Source organism: Leptonychotes weddellii, chromosome 4 (assembly GCF_054177405.1).
Source record: "Leptonychotes weddellii isolate Sample4059 chromosome 4, ASM5417740v2, whole genome shotgun sequence".
Classification (NCBI taxonomy): domain Eukaryota; kingdom Metazoa; phylum Chordata; class Mammalia; order Carnivora; family Phocidae; genus Leptonychotes; species Leptonychotes weddellii.
This window is the reverse complement of record NC_138372.1, coordinates 38856422-38874411: the sequence shown is the minus strand read 5'-3', so window position 1 is coordinate 38874411 and position 17990 is coordinate 38856422. Positions and strand designations below refer to the sequence as shown.

Here is a 17990-nt window from a genome sequence, read left to right as displayed (position 1 = left end):
CCTCACTCCTTTTGGAATGCTTTACCACCTCCTCCAGAAGCCTTCCTGAATTGGATTGGGGCCTGGATTAGGAGCTGCTCTGGGCCCTGCTGCACTAGTCCTCTGTCTCCATCTGTTACCTTTACCTGTTTAGATCCCTGTCTCCCCACCAGACTGTCCAAGTCCTCCCTCCGTGCCCAGCACCTGACCCGGCACCAGAGGGGTAGAGCAGGTACCCAGGAGACATTTTATGAATAAATGAGTGAATGAACCAACAGCGAGTGTTGCTTTAACTTGTCCCTTTCCCTCACAGGCTACCCTGGCCTTGGACTCCCACCACCATCAACCTGGACCCATCAGCTTGGGTGACCGTGGGCCGGTCCCTTTCCTTCACTGGGCTTGACCTCTGGGAATGGGTACAACAGCCCCCCCGCTCCCCCAGGGCTCCTGGGCCACACGAAACTGGTCATGGTGCACCAGCACTCCCAGAGTCCCCTGTCTGGAACACTGCGTCCCACTTCTTAAAACCTAGCCTATAGCCCAGCCGGAGAGAGTACTCTATCCTCTGAGCCCCCAGAGCACTCTATCCGGGTCTAATTTCTCTTATCTTCCTGGCCTGAAATGGCGTCTGGGGCATCCTGTCCATTCAGAGGGTCGGCTGCCAGGCAGATCCGTGTCCATTTCTCACAGAGTCTGACTCTGGGGGGGTCTCAGCCCAGACTCCCCCAAGCAAAACAAAGCAGTTGTAATAGCACGGTACTCTGCGACCAGGGCGTCAGAGCGGGGACCGCCCTAGCACCCTGTGTCTGGCGTTGGGGAGCCACAAGTTCTGGGGGTTCTGGACGAGCCGAGGGCTGTGGGCAGGGGGATCGGGGACAGGAGCCGCGAGTGTAGGGGGCAGCGCCGTGACCGTTGTGATGCCCGCGTCACCTGCAGGGACAGGTGGTTGGTGTGCTCAGGCAGGTCCCCGGGGAACTCGCGCAGGTCAATGCCACCGCAGTCCACAACGCCCTCCTGGGAGCAGGCACAGTCTCGGGGGCAGTTGATGGTGACGGGGCCAGGCCCTGGCTCCTCGGGTCTCAGCACCAACACCGGCCCCTCCTCCACAAATTCATTCTCGGCAGGGCTCAGGCTGTGGGTACCACTTCGGCCAAACCCCGGAGACCTCGCTGTGCCCACCAGTCCCAGCCGCAGCTGCGGTGGCAGCAACAAGATGAGCAGCAGTACCCTGCTCCGGGCCATGGTACCTGCGGGTACAGCAGACACAGGGCGAGGGCCCACAGAAGTCAGGACGGGGCCCTCCTGGGGTCCTGGGCACGCATCTGATCCGCTGACTGCCACCCCTCCCTTCCCCACCCGCCTCCCCATCATCAGGCCTGCCCTCCGGAGGCAAGGCAGCAACCCTTACCCGGCCTGGCCCCAAGGAACCTGTACCCCCACTTCACAGACGGGGAAGCTGAGGCCCGGGATGAACTGTGACTTGCAGGGCTTGGCTGGGACTTTGCGGAGCTCTTGCTGCCCTGGCACAGGCGGGACGGGAGGCTCTGCGCCTCCTCCAGAGCCACAGGGCCATGGCGGGCCAGCATCAGCAGGGTGCATCCCGGCTCTTCAGCCTGCCACTCTAGGATGTTCCGGACTTGACCCCGTCTCTCTTCCAATACCCCCACCCCAGGTATACAGGTCTACCTAGTAGATCCTCTCTCCAGGCCTTTGCACATGCTGTTCCTTCTGCCCGGAACACCCTCCCCCTCTCTTGTGCAGTCAGCAACTTCTCCAAGAACCAAGGTCAGCGTTGAGCTGCCCCAGGGCTCTCCCTTACTGTGCTCCCTAGGGCGGGGCGTGAGTTGGGTTGGGCTGTGAATATCGGAAGGTGTCCTTCTCCCACAGAGGGCCGTGAGCCACCCTCAGGGTCTGGGTGGAGGCCCAGCACAGGGCCGGCACAGAGCAGGCCTCAGGTGAATGGACCTTCCCAGTTCCTTCTTCCTGATGCTTACACCCTCACCCGGGCCTGCTGTGCTCACATGACTGGGGCTACCTGCAAGAGACCACTCCCCAGCACGGCCCTCTAGGGTAGCAGGGGTGGGGGACTGGGGATGGCCTCAGGCCATGAGGAAGATGCAGGGGTCCCATCTTCTAGGAGCGCAGGGGCCTAGCTTGGCTCCAGGGGCCTGGGCCCTGGAGTTCTCTTTACAGAAACTCACTTAGCAAACATCTCCGGGGAATGCTAAGTTGTGACAGGCCACAGCCCAGGCGCACTGACTCTAGAGTCCCACAGACCCCAGTTTGAGTCCCCTTCCAGCACTGCGCGGCCCTGACCTCCCTGAGCCAATTTTCGCATCCTACAACGCAGACGATACATCTAAAACCACAGCGTCTGCGAGGAGTCGGCACGTGGCCCCTCCTAGGGGATGGGCTGTGGCCGTCACTGCTACAGCAATTACGAGTGCAGGCATATGGCAAGCGCTTGGCCCTGGGGGCGGGGGGCACGCCTCAGTCTGAGGCCCTCACCCTGGCACTAGATTGGGGGCCACAGCCCACACAGCCACTAGAGAGGTCTGAGATGCTGGGCCTGGAGAACCTGGGAGCTGGCCACCGCAGCCGACGTCTGGTTAGGAAGGCAGGCGGGGGAGCCAGACCGGGGCTGCAGTAGGCTCTGGCTCTCAGTTTTGTCACCCACTAAACCTCGTCTTCCTCACCTGTCCATAGAGGTTACCAGAGCTGCCCTCATGGCGAGACCGTGAGAGTCAGAGAGAGGCACATACTGCATACCGTAAGTGCTCAATACATGTTAGCTCTTCCTACCACTAATATCCGTGGGCATTGCCCACTCCAGAGCCCCCTGCTTCCTCCCCTTCTCTTGTCCAAATCCTGCTTGTGTTTGCAGCCCAGCCCCAGGCCCACCGCCCCCCAGATTTGCAGACTCCAGCCTTTTGCATGAATTCCAGCTGCCCTATGGCAATTGCGACGTTTCAGACACTGCTTTGTCCCACTTGCTGGCTCAGCCAGCTCTCCAAGGTGAGGTCCCGTCTGCCCTCAGCCCTGTGCCGGCACAGGGGACACAAGCGAGGTGGTAAATTTCCCTGCCCTCAGTCTGAGGGGGCAGCAGAGCCCAGTACAGTAACTCCTGCCCAGACTGGGTGAGGCCTCTGAGGCCCCAGAGGAAGGTGTGAGGACGGAGAAGAGGGGCAGCATGCAGGCTTCTTAGAATCCATGTAGGTCTAGGAGGCCTAAGCAGGCTCCGGCCCCAGCCCCTGGCCGGGCAGAAAACCAGGGAGCCTAGCACACACACAGCTCCTGGGCCCCAGGGATCAGTTGGCAGCAGCAAGTAACTTGCGGCAGCCTGGCCCTAGGCCCACCCTACCACACCCCTGCTGCCCCATCCCCTGACCAAATGGGCCATTAATCCTCAACCCGTCTACAGTCCATCACTCCCATGCACATTATAACCCTCCCCCCGCCACCCCCGACTGGCTCAACAACCTGCAGCCCCTGGAGCCACCAGCATTAGACCAGAGTCCCCCTCCCTCCCTGCCTGTGTGATCCCAGACCAGGGCTCTGGGAAGGGGAGTGTGGGCACAGGCCCAAACCCCAAATCAATCAGGGCAGGAGGCCAGGGAGAAAGATCCTTCCCACATATCTTTTTTTTTTTTTAAAGATTTTATTTATTTATTTATTTGAGAGAGAGAGCAGGAGAGGGGGGAGGGTCAGAGGGAGAAGCAGACTCCCTGCAGAGCAGGGAGCCCGATGCGGGACTCGATCCCGGGACTCCAGGATCATGACCTGAGCCGAAGGCAGTCGCTTAACCAACTGAGCCACCCAGACGCCCCCCTTCCCCCATATCTTGTGCACTCACTGGACCAGCTAGTTTTCCTCCCTCCCCTTTAATTTGTATCTGTAAAGATCTATACACTGTATCTGTAGAAATAATTTATATTAACATTAGGAACCATATTGAAAATGCTATCACCGTCACTTTATAGATGAGGGAGCTAGCAATGGGACTGGCCAATGTGACACAGCTGGTAAGTGGTGAAGCTGAGTCCAGCCTGGGGCCCTTCCCTGGGCCAAGCACAGCTGGACACTAAGGACCCAGGCAGACCCCACTCAAGTTTGGCTCTTGCCCTTAAGAAGCTCACACCTGCCCTGTCCAATGTGGTGGCCACATGCGGCTACTGAGCACTTAAAATGGGGCTAGTCTAAATTGAGAGGTGCCTTAAGTGTAAAATGTAGTGTACATGGATTCCAAAGACTAGTACAAAAAAGGATGTAAAATAACTCATTATTAATATTAATGATATCTCATAAAATATTTATTTTTATATTCAGTTGACTTAAATAAATTACTAAAATTAATTTTACCTGTTTCATTTTACTTTTTGAGTGTGGCTTCACATTACATGGTGGCTTGCACTTACGGCTCACGTTCTACTCCTACTGGGCAGTACCAGCGTGGACGCTAGCTGTGCTCTGAGTATCATAATCCCAGTGTCATCGAGGTGCGATGGAGGGAAGCTAGAGTCCGTAGGGGCCAGAGGAGAGCTGATCATGCCTGGGGGTCAAGAAGGCTTCTCTGAAGAAGCGAAGCCTTATCTAGCCATGAAGGACGAATATCGGGCAAAAGGGAAAAGCTGACATAAGCAAGGAGGTCAGCAGGCGCAAGAGAGTCCATTTGTGACCTCTACAAAGCTCGCTAGAGTGTCTGCTGGGTGTTGGGGACTGGGAGGGATGCAGGTGGGCAGTCCAGGGCAAGAAGGGATTGGAAGCCAGGTTAGGGAAAGTGATCCTTATCTTACGATCTTAGGAAAGATGAGGAGCCACTGCAGAGCCGGAGTGTGGCATAGGTGGGTTTATGGATGGACCAGTGCGGAGCTCTCCGAGGCTGTGCAATGGTACAGGAGAGGGGTAGTTGGCCTGGTCTGGGCAAAGAGAGGTGCTGGGATGGAGAGGAGGAGCTGGATTCACAGGAGAGGCAGGAAGAACAGACCAGGCTTGGAAGCTCCCATCTCCTCCTCTGGACCTTGGGATCCTGGGCAGTCTCAGCTCCACCACCTGGTTTTCTGTGTGACCTTGGCCATGTCATGGCCCATCTGAGTCTCAATTTGTTGTTGTTCTTCTAACAATGTTGAGCAAGATTAGCCCCTAAAGCCCCTTCTGTGTGCTCAGCCACGCTGGGAGCTGTGTGTGGAAGAACAGAGGAGAGCAGGCCCCTGGTCTCTATACATCCCGAGTGAGGAGCCCCCCGGTGAGGAACAACTCACACACTGGGACAGCAAATGGCCAGTGAGAGGAGCAGCTCAGCCTGCAGTGAGCTCTTTCTCAGGGCGAGCGCTTTAGCCACAGGAGGACATGGTTCCACTCCTGACTGCTGTGTGAGTCTGGACAAGTCATTTCACCACCCGAGCCTCTGTTTACTAGTCTGGGCAATCCTCATGAGGATTGAAATGGAATGACATATCCATCTGATGTTGGCATCAAGCAAGTGCGACACACACGGGGTTACTGTTACTGAGGAAGTCCCTGGGACCTGCTGCCTCTCACCCCACCTACCACCCCTGGGGAACCAAACCTCAAGGCCCAGAAGGGCTTAAGTGGGGGATTAAGGCAAGACTAGAAGGAAAGGGAAGGGAGACCCAAATCAGGACACAGATCCTCAGCCCCTAGCAGCACCTTCCTTCTCCACTCAAATACCGTAAAAAATCACTAATCACCCACTGTGTGCTGGGCCCCAGACAGCTGCATCTTACCATCTCTAATAGAAATCCCCAAACTAAAAGATAGTCTTCCTACTCTGCAGATAGGAAACTCAAGCACAAAGGGGCTCCCATTGCTGCCCATCCCCAGCAAACTGCTACTCAAATGTCCCTGCTCTGGGTAGCTGCTGCTCTCCCCTGACTGGGTTAGGAGGTTCTTTAGTGCTTCCACAGCACCCCTGGTCCACTGCATCCTGCAAGATTTGGCAAAGCCTTTCCTGACTCCCCAGGCATGGAGCAGGTGCTCAGGAAATGTTTGCTGAATGAAGAAATGAAATTGTGAAAGGCAGAAAAGATTTGCAACGTTATCTGGTCTGACCCTCTCAGTTTACAGATTAGTATGTTGAAGTTAAGACCAGGACTGGAATTTGTGTCTTCTGACTCCTGCCCAGAGCCTTGAACTGCTCTTGAAGGCTGAGTAGGAGCTCTCCAGGGGGACAAAGGGGAGGAAAAGTACTTCAGAGGGAAAGGCATGAGCAAAGGCACAGTGTGAGGATGGGGGAAGAGGGAGGTGCCTTTAAAGAAAGGTAAACAGGAGGAGGCAGGGGAGGAGCTTAGGGCTGGAGGTCCAAGCCTCCAAGGGTATCAGCCACTATGCTAAGGTGCTGGTGATAGGGAGCCATCAAGGGTACCAGGCAGGTCATGGTCAGAGGTCTTATGTATGACTGTACAGGCCTAAAGATGCCACCATCAGTCACCCATCCCCTAAGATTCAGATAGAAAGAACAAAGTATGTTCCCACAAGATTGCGTGAAAACAGTCACGTGAATCTAAGATTTCTTAACTTGCACTCCAGGCTCCAGCAGACTGGACCGTGGGCCCTAAAAGGGGACATGAGCACCCAGGGTCTCTCGCGGTTCATAGCAGTGGTGCGTCTTGGAGCCGCTAGCCCACAGCTTCACTTTTCCCCGCCGGCCCAAAGTGCAAGGGCAGCCACTCAGCTTGCGGGGGGCCTCAACGGATCCGTGATGCGCTCCAAGTGCCAGGCGCGCATCCCTCTGTGCCTTGGGGCCCAGGGACTGTCAGAGCCGCTCGCACCCTCTTGCGGCGCCCGCTCCTCTCCTTAAGTTCCGGCTGCAGCTGCCTCGCACCCGGAGACCCAGTGGCTGCCCTGCCCGGAGCCCGCCACCGCCGCCTCCCCTTCCACCTGGCGGCTCCTCAGGGATTCTAAAGCCCCCGCCCCAGCCCGGCGGTTCAAGGACCAACAACCTGGGACTTCCGCCGCTTCAGAGGGAGGGCGCCGACCTCGCTTCTCGCGCTCCGCGCCCCCCCCCCAGTCCAGCTGTCCCCGCGGCAGACAGACGGACACCAGGTGCCCCCTGAGAGCTCTGGCTCGCCGAGTGCGCGGCGCGGGGCTGGGGAGCCAAGCCGCGAGCGGGTCCGAGCGGTGGTCGCGCGGGCTCCGCCACACCTGTCCGCGCTTCCCGGAAGCACACCTCGGCCCCGCTCTAGGACTCAGTTTCTCTGTCTGTAACCAGGTTGAAGGGTGAACTAGCCGGGGTGAGCTGACGTAGAAAGACGCGCGTCTCTAAGTCCAGGGGTCCACGCCCCTCCCCAGTTCCACCTGGCCCCACATTCCCGGTCGCCCGCCCACGTCCTTCCACTCCCCCCTCCCATCCGCCCTCAGATTCTTTCCAGATGTGCGCAGCGGGGGGGGGGGGGGGGGGCGCGACCAGCCTCTGGCCGGCGAGGAGAAAAGGCCCCTGCCGGGGTCGCGATCGCGGAGGGGGTCGCACGCCCAAGGTGGAGCTCTCGACTGCGCACTCGGTACACCGCTCCCACCGAGGGGGCGAGTGCGGCGGCCCAGCCCGGCCCGGGGTAGCTGAGGGAGCCGTCCGGACCCGGCGGGGACGTCCGAGTCCGCCGCCCAGGCTCGGCCCCGACCCCTTGGCCCACCCGGCTGCCCGCGCCGGGTACCTGCTGCGCTCCTGCGCCGCGCCGCGCCCCGCCGGCCGTCCGCGCTGTTCCGAGTCTCCGCTGCGCTCCGCGGGCGCGGGCTCCTTCCATTCAAGTCGAGCCGTGAGCTCCGCGACGCAAGTTTTGTTGTGGGTTTTCTCCTCCCCGCCTCTCTCCCGCCCCCCCTCCACACCGCGTGCATCTGCTGGACGCCGGCCTCCTCCGGACACAGGCGTAGGGTCCCCACAGACGCGGGGGAGGGGAGAGGGCCTGCCCCCTCCCCGCGTGGACTTGGCCAGGCCCCCCTTCCCGGGGAGGCAGAGCCCCCGCACCGACCCCTCTCCCCCTCTCCGCCCCGGCGGGGCCACCGTACCACGCCCCCCCACCCCCACCAAGAGGCTGGGAAGGCGGGGTGTCTAGCCCGCAACGCTTCCTAGTTCCCGCCTTCCGCAGGGGAACTGGACCCCCTTTAGGCCCCAGCACCTGAGAGGAGGGCAGGGGAGAGGGCCCCTTCACCCAAGTGCCTCTGAGCCCAGTTTCTTCTTCATGACTGAGGATTCTGCAACCGCTCCAGGCACGAGTACCTTTCCGTTCACTCTCCCACCCTGGGGTCCTGGGCCGTGGCTAACGGGGCCGCCAGCCAAGACCCTGCCGGGCCCCTTCCCGGAAAAGTTCCCCGCCTTCCCCGACAACCTCTCCGCCCCCCGCCCCACGCCCACGTTGACCCTGGGCCCAGAGCCTCCTGGGCCTTGAAAGACTGTAAATTGGGCTGGGACTAGGGTGCATGCGGATCTCAGTCGCCGGGAGACAAGGGGGTTGGGCAGTGAGCCCTCACGGCACCATATTGCTCCCAGGAGCTGAAAACGTTTCCAAGTTAAGGAGCATTAACTACTAGCAGCTGAAGCAACACTGTTTGGCGCCAGGGGCTTTGGCGGTAGACCGCGGTGGGGCTGGGTTTAGGTGGTACTTGGCACCTCCACTGCCTCTACAAGGCTCTCCCCATACCTGCTCTGGCCTGTGGGCAGGGCACCCACAGCTACCTTACCTGGCTGCCCTCCTACTGGACAGGGAGAAGGATAAATAACTCAAACTTGGGACCACTTGCTCAACTTAAATTACCAATGCCCTGAATGAATGAATGGCTCATGTAAAGCATCTTTCATGGGCTTCTGCTGCTGCATCCTGATTGTACCACATACATTACTCTCTAAGCTTCACAACCCTGCAAGAGGATTACAGTCGGCCCCATTCACAGGTAAGGAGATCACCTGACAAAGGAAAAGTGATTAACTGAGTAAAATGGCCAGGTTTACCCTCCTTCCCCACAGCCCAAGTTCTTTCCATGATGGAAACAGGCAAGTAACTTGAGAAGGCAAATGCAGAGCCTGGATTTGAACCCAGAGCTGTCTGTTTCCATTACATCAATAACTCAAAAACAGCAAGAATGAGAAAGGGAAATATTTTGCCTTCTTTGGCCTCAGATTTCAGTTCTGAGCTTAAACTTGAGAGCTAGTATGATTCACAGGACTGGACAGGGGCCAACCCAGAGATGTATCTCCTGTCTTCTCAACATTGAGCCTAGATTCAAGTGGAGCTAGAACAAGATTGTACTGACTTGAATACCCATGAACTAAAAATCTTCTAGTCTAGAAGGACAATGTGAACCAGCACATACTGAATACCTACTAAGTGCCAGGCACTGTGTGAAATCCTTAAATATCTTAATCATCCCAATCCTGAGGGGAAAGTATTTTCTGTTACCTATAACTGCTGGGGCCAGCCACAGGGCACACCCCACATCTTTCCCACCTCACCCCCAGAGAAATAGGCTTTTCTGTGGAATGCCAAGCCGGTGCCCACACATACTCTGTAGCTGTCGGGTGCTGTCGACACACACTAAAATCACCTGTCTGAAACAGAATATGGAGGAATCACTTTGAGTGTCTCTGGTGGAAAATGGAGGTGATCCTGGTGCTCTAGAAGGAAATCCTCTAACTTTCCCAATAGCTGTAAAGAGTTGAGTTTCAAATTGAGGGTTCCCAATCCACTTGTGCTGCTTTGGTTCCTTCATGCCTTATTTTCAGCTCCTGTTTAATATTACTTTAGTGCCTGGTGTCAAGTACAAGCTTTGGACTTAGATTTGGGTTCGAATCCCAGCTGGGTTCAAATGGAGACATGAATAGTACCCACGCCTCACAGATTGTCTAAATTAAAAGAAACTGGAAGTAAATGAGAAAATGGAGGTACAGAACTCCTCACAGCCCCTGGCACATGGCAAGTGTTCAATAAATAGCAGCTGTTATTACTGCCAAACTGTCACCGAGGCCTAAGCATCTATGAAACATTATTAAATAGAAATGACAAGTGGCAAGAATTAACCAGAAATCTCTGCATTATCCAGGGTAAGCGCCTCTAATTCAAAACAATGAGAAACAAGAAAACTCAAAAGAGGGGAGTAAAGACATACATGTGACCAGAGAACTAGGAGTGAAAGACAAGAGGGCTCTCATGGGGGGTTGGTGAGGAAGAAGGGGAGATAAGGTGTTGTTATACCTTCATCATCAGAGAAGAAAATAATTCCTCTTACTTTGAGCTGAGAGCTCAAGACCTTTCCTTATTAAGTAGCAGAGTCCCAAATACTGAGCTCTGGCAGCAGCTTGTTTTCAGCACAGAGATCAAATCACATGGTGTTGTTTTGTGTATATGGATTCCATCTGAAAGATCTTGATAAAAGACAAAACATCAAAGAACAAGCAGAGTATGATGGAAGAACCACAGGCCGAGTCAGATACAGAGAAGGTCTTCTGGGATCCTTGAACATCCCATAGAAACTCTTTTATTATTGGACTTTTTTGCTTTATGTTTTTCATCTCTTTCACCCATTGGATTGTAAACCCTCCCGGGCAAGAAGCTCACTTCATGTTCTGCAAGGGCCCTTTCCAGCCCTAAAATACCAAGACTGTAATAGGCAGAATGAAGACCCAAAGATACCCACACCCTAATCCCTAGAGCTTGTGAATGCTACATTATGTAGCAAAAGGGACTTTGCAGATATAATTAAGGTTATGGACTTTAAAATAGGGAGATTATCTTGGATTATCCGGTGAGCCTAACCTAATCACGTGAGCTCTTGAAAACACAGAACATTCTCTGGCTGGAGGCAGGAGAGATGAGGCCGAAGGGGAGATCAGAGAGATGTGAAACATGAGGACTCCACTAGTGTTAAAGGAGAGGGAAATGCAGGCAGCCTCTACGAGTTGAGAACCCCAGGCTGCCAGCAAGCATATGGAGACTTCAGTCCCACAGCAGCATGTCACTGAATTCTGTCAACACCCTGAGTGAGCATGGAAGCAGATTCTCCCCTTGAGCTTCCAGATAAGAGCTCAGGGCAGCCAACACCTTGACTTCAGCCTCAAGAGACCTGGAGCAGAGAAACCAGCCAAACCCACCCAGACTTCCAAGCAGCAGAACTGTGAGATAATGGATTCACGTCGAGGCAAACCACTACGTTTATGGTAATTTGTTAGAGCAGCAATAGAAAACTAATACAAACATTAGTAACTAAAACCAGTATATGGTACAACAGCATTTTCCCATACGTCATTTCACTTAATCTTCCACAACAAGCCTGATTGTATTATTGCCCCCCTGTTTTAGGAAACTGATGCTCAGGGAGGATAAGTTACTTGCTCAGGTGGCCAGCTAATGAGTGCTTGAGTCAGAATTCACACTCAGGTTCCAACTTCAGGGAGCGTGGTCACCTACACTGCAGCTGCCATTCTGTGGTCTTAAGGTTCTACTGTCTTCAGCTAAGTAAAAATGGGGACTTCAGAAAAGACAAAAACAAACAGACTCGGGCTGCTTTCACACGATGAAAACTGAGAAGCTTTCAGTACTCATTTCTTTCTGTTTCTTCCAAAGATATCTAGTAAGTCACGGAACAAGTCAAGTTATAAACAAGTATTAAAAAAAAAGTCTTCTTTCTGACACAGAGAAGAAAAGATTTTGATAAATGGCAAAAGGAGAAATCCTAAAGAGAGTGGCTATCAATGAAGTATTTTCTGCCATTCAGATGCTCTTCTAGCCACTGTTAAGGCACATCTTTCACAGGTGCCCTGTTTTGCCAGCCTGGTTCAGGAACATCTCTGTGTTGGAGCTTTTAGTCCACTCTTTTTTTTTTTTTTAAGATTTTATTTATTTATTTGACAGAGAGAGAGAGACAGCTAGAGAGGGAATACAAGCAGAGGGAGTGGGAGAGGGAGAAGCAGGCTTCCCACAGAGCAGGGAGCCCGATGCAGGGCTCGATCCCAGGACCTGAGCCAAAGGCAGACGCTCAACGACTGAGCCACCCAGGCGCCCCTTTCAGTCCACTCTTGACCAGTTTTTATTGTCAGGCAGTTCAACTGATTTTTAGTCTGAAATTCCCCTTTTATAGTTCTTCCTATTAGTTCTAATAACTAGGCAAAATAACCCCTCCCTTTCATTGGTCTTTCCATCTCTCAAACATGTGTGAACTGTTATCACACCCTGCCCTTGGGCATCACTTTGCCAAGCTGAAGGCTCTTGTCTGCTTGCCTAGGTCAGTCTTGTCCTTATACTGTTGTATCTTCACATCTGAACTTCTTTTCCTTATATTTCTGTTCAAATGAAGTGTCTAATCTTAAACAGTGTTCTGCACACTCAGAAGTTGCTATATTCTAAAAGGTGAATTACACAATATTTTACAAAGAAAAAGAAAACATACTGCTGTTTGGTAGAAAACTGTAGCACTTACCACTTCTCAGCCTGCAATTTAAATAAACAGCAGACTACAATGAATTTCCCCCAATTCTGCATAAAAGTTTATGGCTACAAGTTCAGTAAATAAAAGGTCAAAATGCTTACTACCTGCTGCTGAAAACAGCACTGTGAATATTTACAAAGTATTTAAGTGACTATTAATAGGACAGGTTAAATGGACATCACTTTTTGCAATAAATTTTGGATATGATACATTAAAAAAAATATTTCTGCAAGAAATCTGGCTAAAATTCCATACCAGATTAAACTGCCTGCCAAATAGAATCAGACACCTTATTTCTTAAGGGCCAGAAATCTGGCTCCATGTTCTCTGTTCTAACCAAGAACTAAAGAGCTGTTTGTTTGCAACAGTCTCCAGATAGATATTAATACTGGACCTTTCCAGTAGATTTTGCAACTCTATTGAGAAAAACTCTTAAAATTTGGCCAGATGCAGCTGTGGTTCCTGATAGAACATAATTCTTTCACGGCCCTTATTAGCTATTTAGTACCACACCCCCAATTCCTAATTCATATCAATGTGGTCTCTAAACAAACCCAGTCCCACAAGGTAATTTACCCAGTAATTTACAATCTGGCTGATGACCATTTTTTTCTGGTCAACAACATCCAGCAAAGTCTTTGTGTTCAGAAAGCAGCTATGCCATGGGGAGCTAGAACTGTAATCTTTGGCTGAAATGCAAACCTTCTGTAAGTCAAACTAAATAATTCTCTATCCATTCACTAAGTTACAGAGACTATTAAATTTTAATGATTCCTGAAGAAAATGTAAGGATGTGGACAGTCCATAAAAATACACAAAGTGTCCCCAATCCTGAAGCTAGCATATTATCTGAACTCAAAAGATTGTCACGAAATGCTCCAAGGAACAAATTCCTTCCTGTTAAAAAATTTCTCAAATAGAGGCACCTGGGTGGCTCAGTCATTAGGCGTCTGCCTTCAGCTCGGTTCATGATCCTGGGGTCCTGGGATCGAGCCCCACATCGGGCTCCCTGCTCTGCGGGGAGCCTGCTTCTCCCCCTCCCACTCTCCCTGCTTGTGTTCCCTCTCTAGCTCTCTCTCTCTCTGTCAAATAAATAAAATCTTAAAAAAAAAATTTTTTTCTCGAATAACATTAGGAACTTCTATTGAGTACCTACTGTGTGGCTTGACATTTTACAGCTATAATTGCTAACCCTCACAGCCAGCAAGGGAGAATTATTATTCCCTTTTTACACAGGGAGAAGGAAGCTCAGAGCCCTTACTTATTATTAGCTCAAGGTCCCAAAGCTGTTTAAGTGCCACAGCCTGGACCAAAACCCACATCTGATGGGCCCCAAGTTTCCTACACCAGGCTGCTCTATAGTATTATTTTCTGAAACTGCTAAAGTTTCAGAAGATAAAGCTATTCATTATATGATTTAATTTCATATTTCTTTTTTCTAAGGTGACATATGGGGAAAACAGAACGGGTTTATATTGATATGTGATTGAACCTTTCAAAGGGATTTCCGTTTAAAAAGAACTAATGGGGCTCCTGGGTGGCTGACTTCAACTCAGGTCATGATCCCAGGGTCCTGCTCAGCGGGGAGCCTGCTTCTCCCTCTGCCTCTGCCCCTCCCCCCTGCACATTCTCTCTCTCTCTCAAATAAATAAAAATTTTTTTTTTAATTTTATTTATTTATTTGACAGAGAGAGACACAGCGACAGAGGGAACACAAGCAGAGGGAGTGGGGGAGGGAGAAGCAGGCTTCCTGCAGAGCAGGGAGCCCGATGCGGGGCTCGATCCCAGGATCCCGGGATCATGACCTGAGCCGAAGGCAGACGCTTAACGACTGAGCCACCCAGGCGCCCCTCAAATAAATAAAATCTTAAAAAAATAAAAATAAAAAACTTTAAAGATCAGTGTCTAAAACTCGAGAAACTTTACCTGATGCTTACTCTGGTAGACACTGTATTAAAACAAGACAGAGAGATGAATAACAAAGAGTTTCTACCTTCAAGGTGTTCACAGTCCAATGAGACTATTAAAAAATTAAGCGTCCCCCTTTTGCAGAGGAAGAAACTAAAAACTGGTGAGGTCTGAGTGCCTTGCTCTGACTTAGCTTCCCAGAGGCAGACAGGACCTGATCCGAGATTCTTCTGATCACACCTCAGTGACTCTTCCACACCCTGCTTCCACATTCACTTCCTAATCATATTCTCCATTATTGTTTCTCTGTAAATTCAACAAGGACTGTAGAAATCAGAGAGTCCGAATTCATCTGGACAAGCACAGCAACAAGGCTGATGATTTCAATGCACACAGAACCCACTGGGCCACTTTGTTTTGAAACCTGTAATAAAACCACAAACTGACTTTTATTACTCAGGCTGCTTCAATCTTAAATCGAGAGACTGTTCTAAGAAGCTGCAAATATTTTCAAAGAAAGAGCAGGGTAAGTCAGGCTAAAGGAGAACTCTTAATGTCCTCTTTCATCATTAGGGCAACAGAAGGTCATTGTAATAGAGACTGCATTTCTGTGACACGGTTCCTATACTCAGAAATGTCCCCTGTGAATTTTTTAAATTGTTATTCAACTTCTCTCATTCATTTACTTAATGACAGCAAGCCAAGACTTTGTGCTGGGGGGATCGAAATGGACACATGAGACGCAGTCTCTGTTCAGGGAAAACAGAAACAAATTACTACAAAGGAATGATTAACTCCACTTGTGGCAAACAGGGACAGCTTCCTGAAAGCTAAGGCAGGAAAAGGATGAAAAGGAATTTGCCAAGTGGATTGGGGTTGGGGCAGGGAGAGAATGGTGAGGGTGGGCACAGAGAACAGCAAGATGTTGTTGTTGCAAAATGCGTGGTATGCAAGATGACCTAACTTTGAACTAAAAGCATTAGCTAATGTGCTTGCTCTGTATTAATCACTTGGAAACTGAGCATATCACTACCAAATGGAGTTTTTCTGTTCTTATTCATCGCTCTTTATGAAATCAATTCCAATCTGGCTTTTATCTCTACTACTCCACTGAAGTTGATTTTGTAAGTGATCACCAGTGACTTCCATGTTGCCAAGTTTAATCCAATACACCCTTTCAGACATCATCCTACTTGACCTTACAGAGCAAAGGACACAGCTGACCATTCCCACCTTTTGACTATATATACTCTCTTCTTGAGAAACATCTCTCAACCTCTCTAGCCCCTTTTCTGCATCCCCTTTGCCAGATCCTCCTCCTTTACCTGGGGGGGCATGTGACTTTCTTTGGATGACGAAATGGGAGCAAAAGCGGTATGTATCACTTTGGGGTGGAAACTCTAAGAGCCAGATATACTACTTCACCTTCTCTTCCTCTGCCTTGACGATCGCAATGCTCCAGGTAATAGCTGCTCCATTAGCCTGGGTCCTAGACTTAGGATATAATGGCAAAGCGGATATGCAGCATGAGTGAGACATAAATGGATGTAAGGCTACATCTTCCAACAGATCCCAAGTGCCTTACCATAATGAACAAATTCCAATACAGTTAGTTCCTACATGCCTGCCTATGCAACCTCATCTTGGACCTGTCCTTCCAGCTCACTACATCCCATTCACATTGGCCCTCTTCCCCCGCTTTCATGCATTATTCTTTGCAAGGTTCGCTCCTCAACCTTTACACCTCAGCTTAAATATTACCCCCTCGGAGAAGTCTCCCTTGACCACTTTCTCGAAGAAGGTCTGTCACTGTGATTCTGCACCACAGCAGAATTCGTGGATTTCCTTCAGTCTGTAATAATTATCCACCTCGTTGGTAAACTGTCTCTCCCTCTAGGTTGTAAGCACCATGAGGGGAAGAGCTCATCACTACCTGCAGTGCCTAGCGCTGCACCTTCAATATATTACCCTGTATTTGGTAGGCACTCAATAAATACTTGTTAAATGAGTGAACAAGTGAAAAAAGATTCCAAAAGTGGGACCCAAGAAAACAACACAATCACCTATCCCAGAGGCGAGAGGTAGCAGTTGTGGGAACAGTAAGGGAACTCACATTTACTGAGTGACTATGATGTACCTAACACTAATAGGTGCTTTACTTATATGTTCTCTCTCTAGATTCTCAATAATCCTAGGAAGCCAATATTAGTATCCTCACTTTATAGATCAGGCAACGGAGACTCAACCTGCTCAAGCAGCAAAACCTGTAAAAGCAGCAGTTTTAGCCCAGACCTGTTAACCTTTCCTCCAAACCATGTTTCCTTCCCTAGAGATTAAACTGCTACTAACTATATTTCATCATTAAGTTTCTAGCATATGTATAAATTGCATATATACAAATACATTTCTACCCCAAGAATCAGTTTGTGTTTATCTTTTTTTTTTTTCTTTAGGTTCATCCTAAAGCCTATTTCACGTATCTCTTATTATCTGGGACAAGTATAGCAGAATGATAAAGCAAAACCAAATTACAGATAAATCAGACATTGTTTTGGAACTTTTTTCTTGAAATCTTTTTCTTTTCAGAGTAAGAATCTACTACAATTGAGAAGTAGGTCTGAATTCTGTTCTGAGTTCATTTTATAGAACTTGAGATTGGGGCACCTGGGTGGCTCAGTCAGTTAAGCGTCTGCCTTCGGCTCAGGTCATGGTCTCTGGGTCCCAGGATTGAGCCCTGCATCGGGCTCCCTGCTCAGAGGGGAGTCTGCTTCTCCCTCTCTCTCTGTCCCTCTGCTTGCGCTCTCTTTCTCTCTCAAATGAATAAATAAAATCTTAAAAAAAGAAGAAGAAGAACTTGAGATCAATTTATATTGGTTTACTATACTGTCTTTCCCCCTCACCAGGTGCTTTTCTGCCAGTCACAGAACATGCAAAGTTGAATGGTCAAAGGGGAGCTGACCCATAGTCCTGATCTGATTAGCACAGGCTCCAAATATCTAACAAATGAACCTGGCTTTTTACCTCTGACCACCGTTTGGTGAAGTAACATGTTAACAGCAGAAAGGTGGGGTCTGTGTAACTCCTGGAACAGTGCTGCCGGGCTGAGCAGACTCACAGGATTCTCAGAGCTAAAGGGACCTTAGAGACCATCTACTTAATCCCCTCTTTTAACCGTTTGGTGAACAGGCCCAGCAGGCAGTTACGTGCCTCAAAGAAGCAAGACTCCTGGCTCCTAGTCGAGTGCTCTTTCCACTACAACACACTGCCTCCCCAACCAAGAGCTAGTGATTATATCAGAGTAACTGGTACATAACACTTAGATAACACAGACTGTAAATCCCCCAACGTTGCTCTTACTCTCCATCAGTGAGAAGACCCTGAACAAAGAGAACATACACAATACACACAAAGGAGATCAGGAAGAACTATTTTAATTTTCTATTAAACATTCTTCCAAAAGCATTATTTTATCCCATATCTTACTGAGTTATAAGAAATAACATTAGCATTAGAAAAAACAGGAAGAAGATAAATCAAATGTGGATAATTAAACTTATATGGAAAAGGAAAATGAGAACAAAGGACTGACAGCTTTACAGATAGATACTTGGAAAACTGTGCATCTCAAAGCAAACTTTATTTGTTCAATTATTTTTAACAATAGCGTTTTAAGA

General features: G+C 50.3%; 1 protein-coding gene across 6 annotated transcripts in view; it reads right to left on the bottom strand.

The window, feature by feature from the left end:
* The window catches only part of PODN (podocan), a 58376-nt gene extending 50575 nt beyond the window's left edge, over window positions 1-7801 (bottom strand). For 5 of the 6 annotated variants that reach the window (XR_014144508.1, XR_014144507.1, XR_014144509.1 and 2 more), the window contains exons 1-2: window positions 7647-7801; window positions 910-1226 (exon numbers count right to left, since the gene is read on the bottom strand). Coding sequence is in view for 3 of the 6 variants with exons in the window: in XM_081816948.1 (XP_081673074.1) it covers window positions 910-1221 (312 nt within the window). In the remaining 3 variants the exon portion in view is untranslated. The remainder of the gene's footprint in view (window positions 1-909; window positions 1227-7646) is intronic. The other variant, XM_081816949.1, reaches the window with a different exon arrangement.
* Window positions 7802-17990: the final 10189 nt, after the last annotated feature.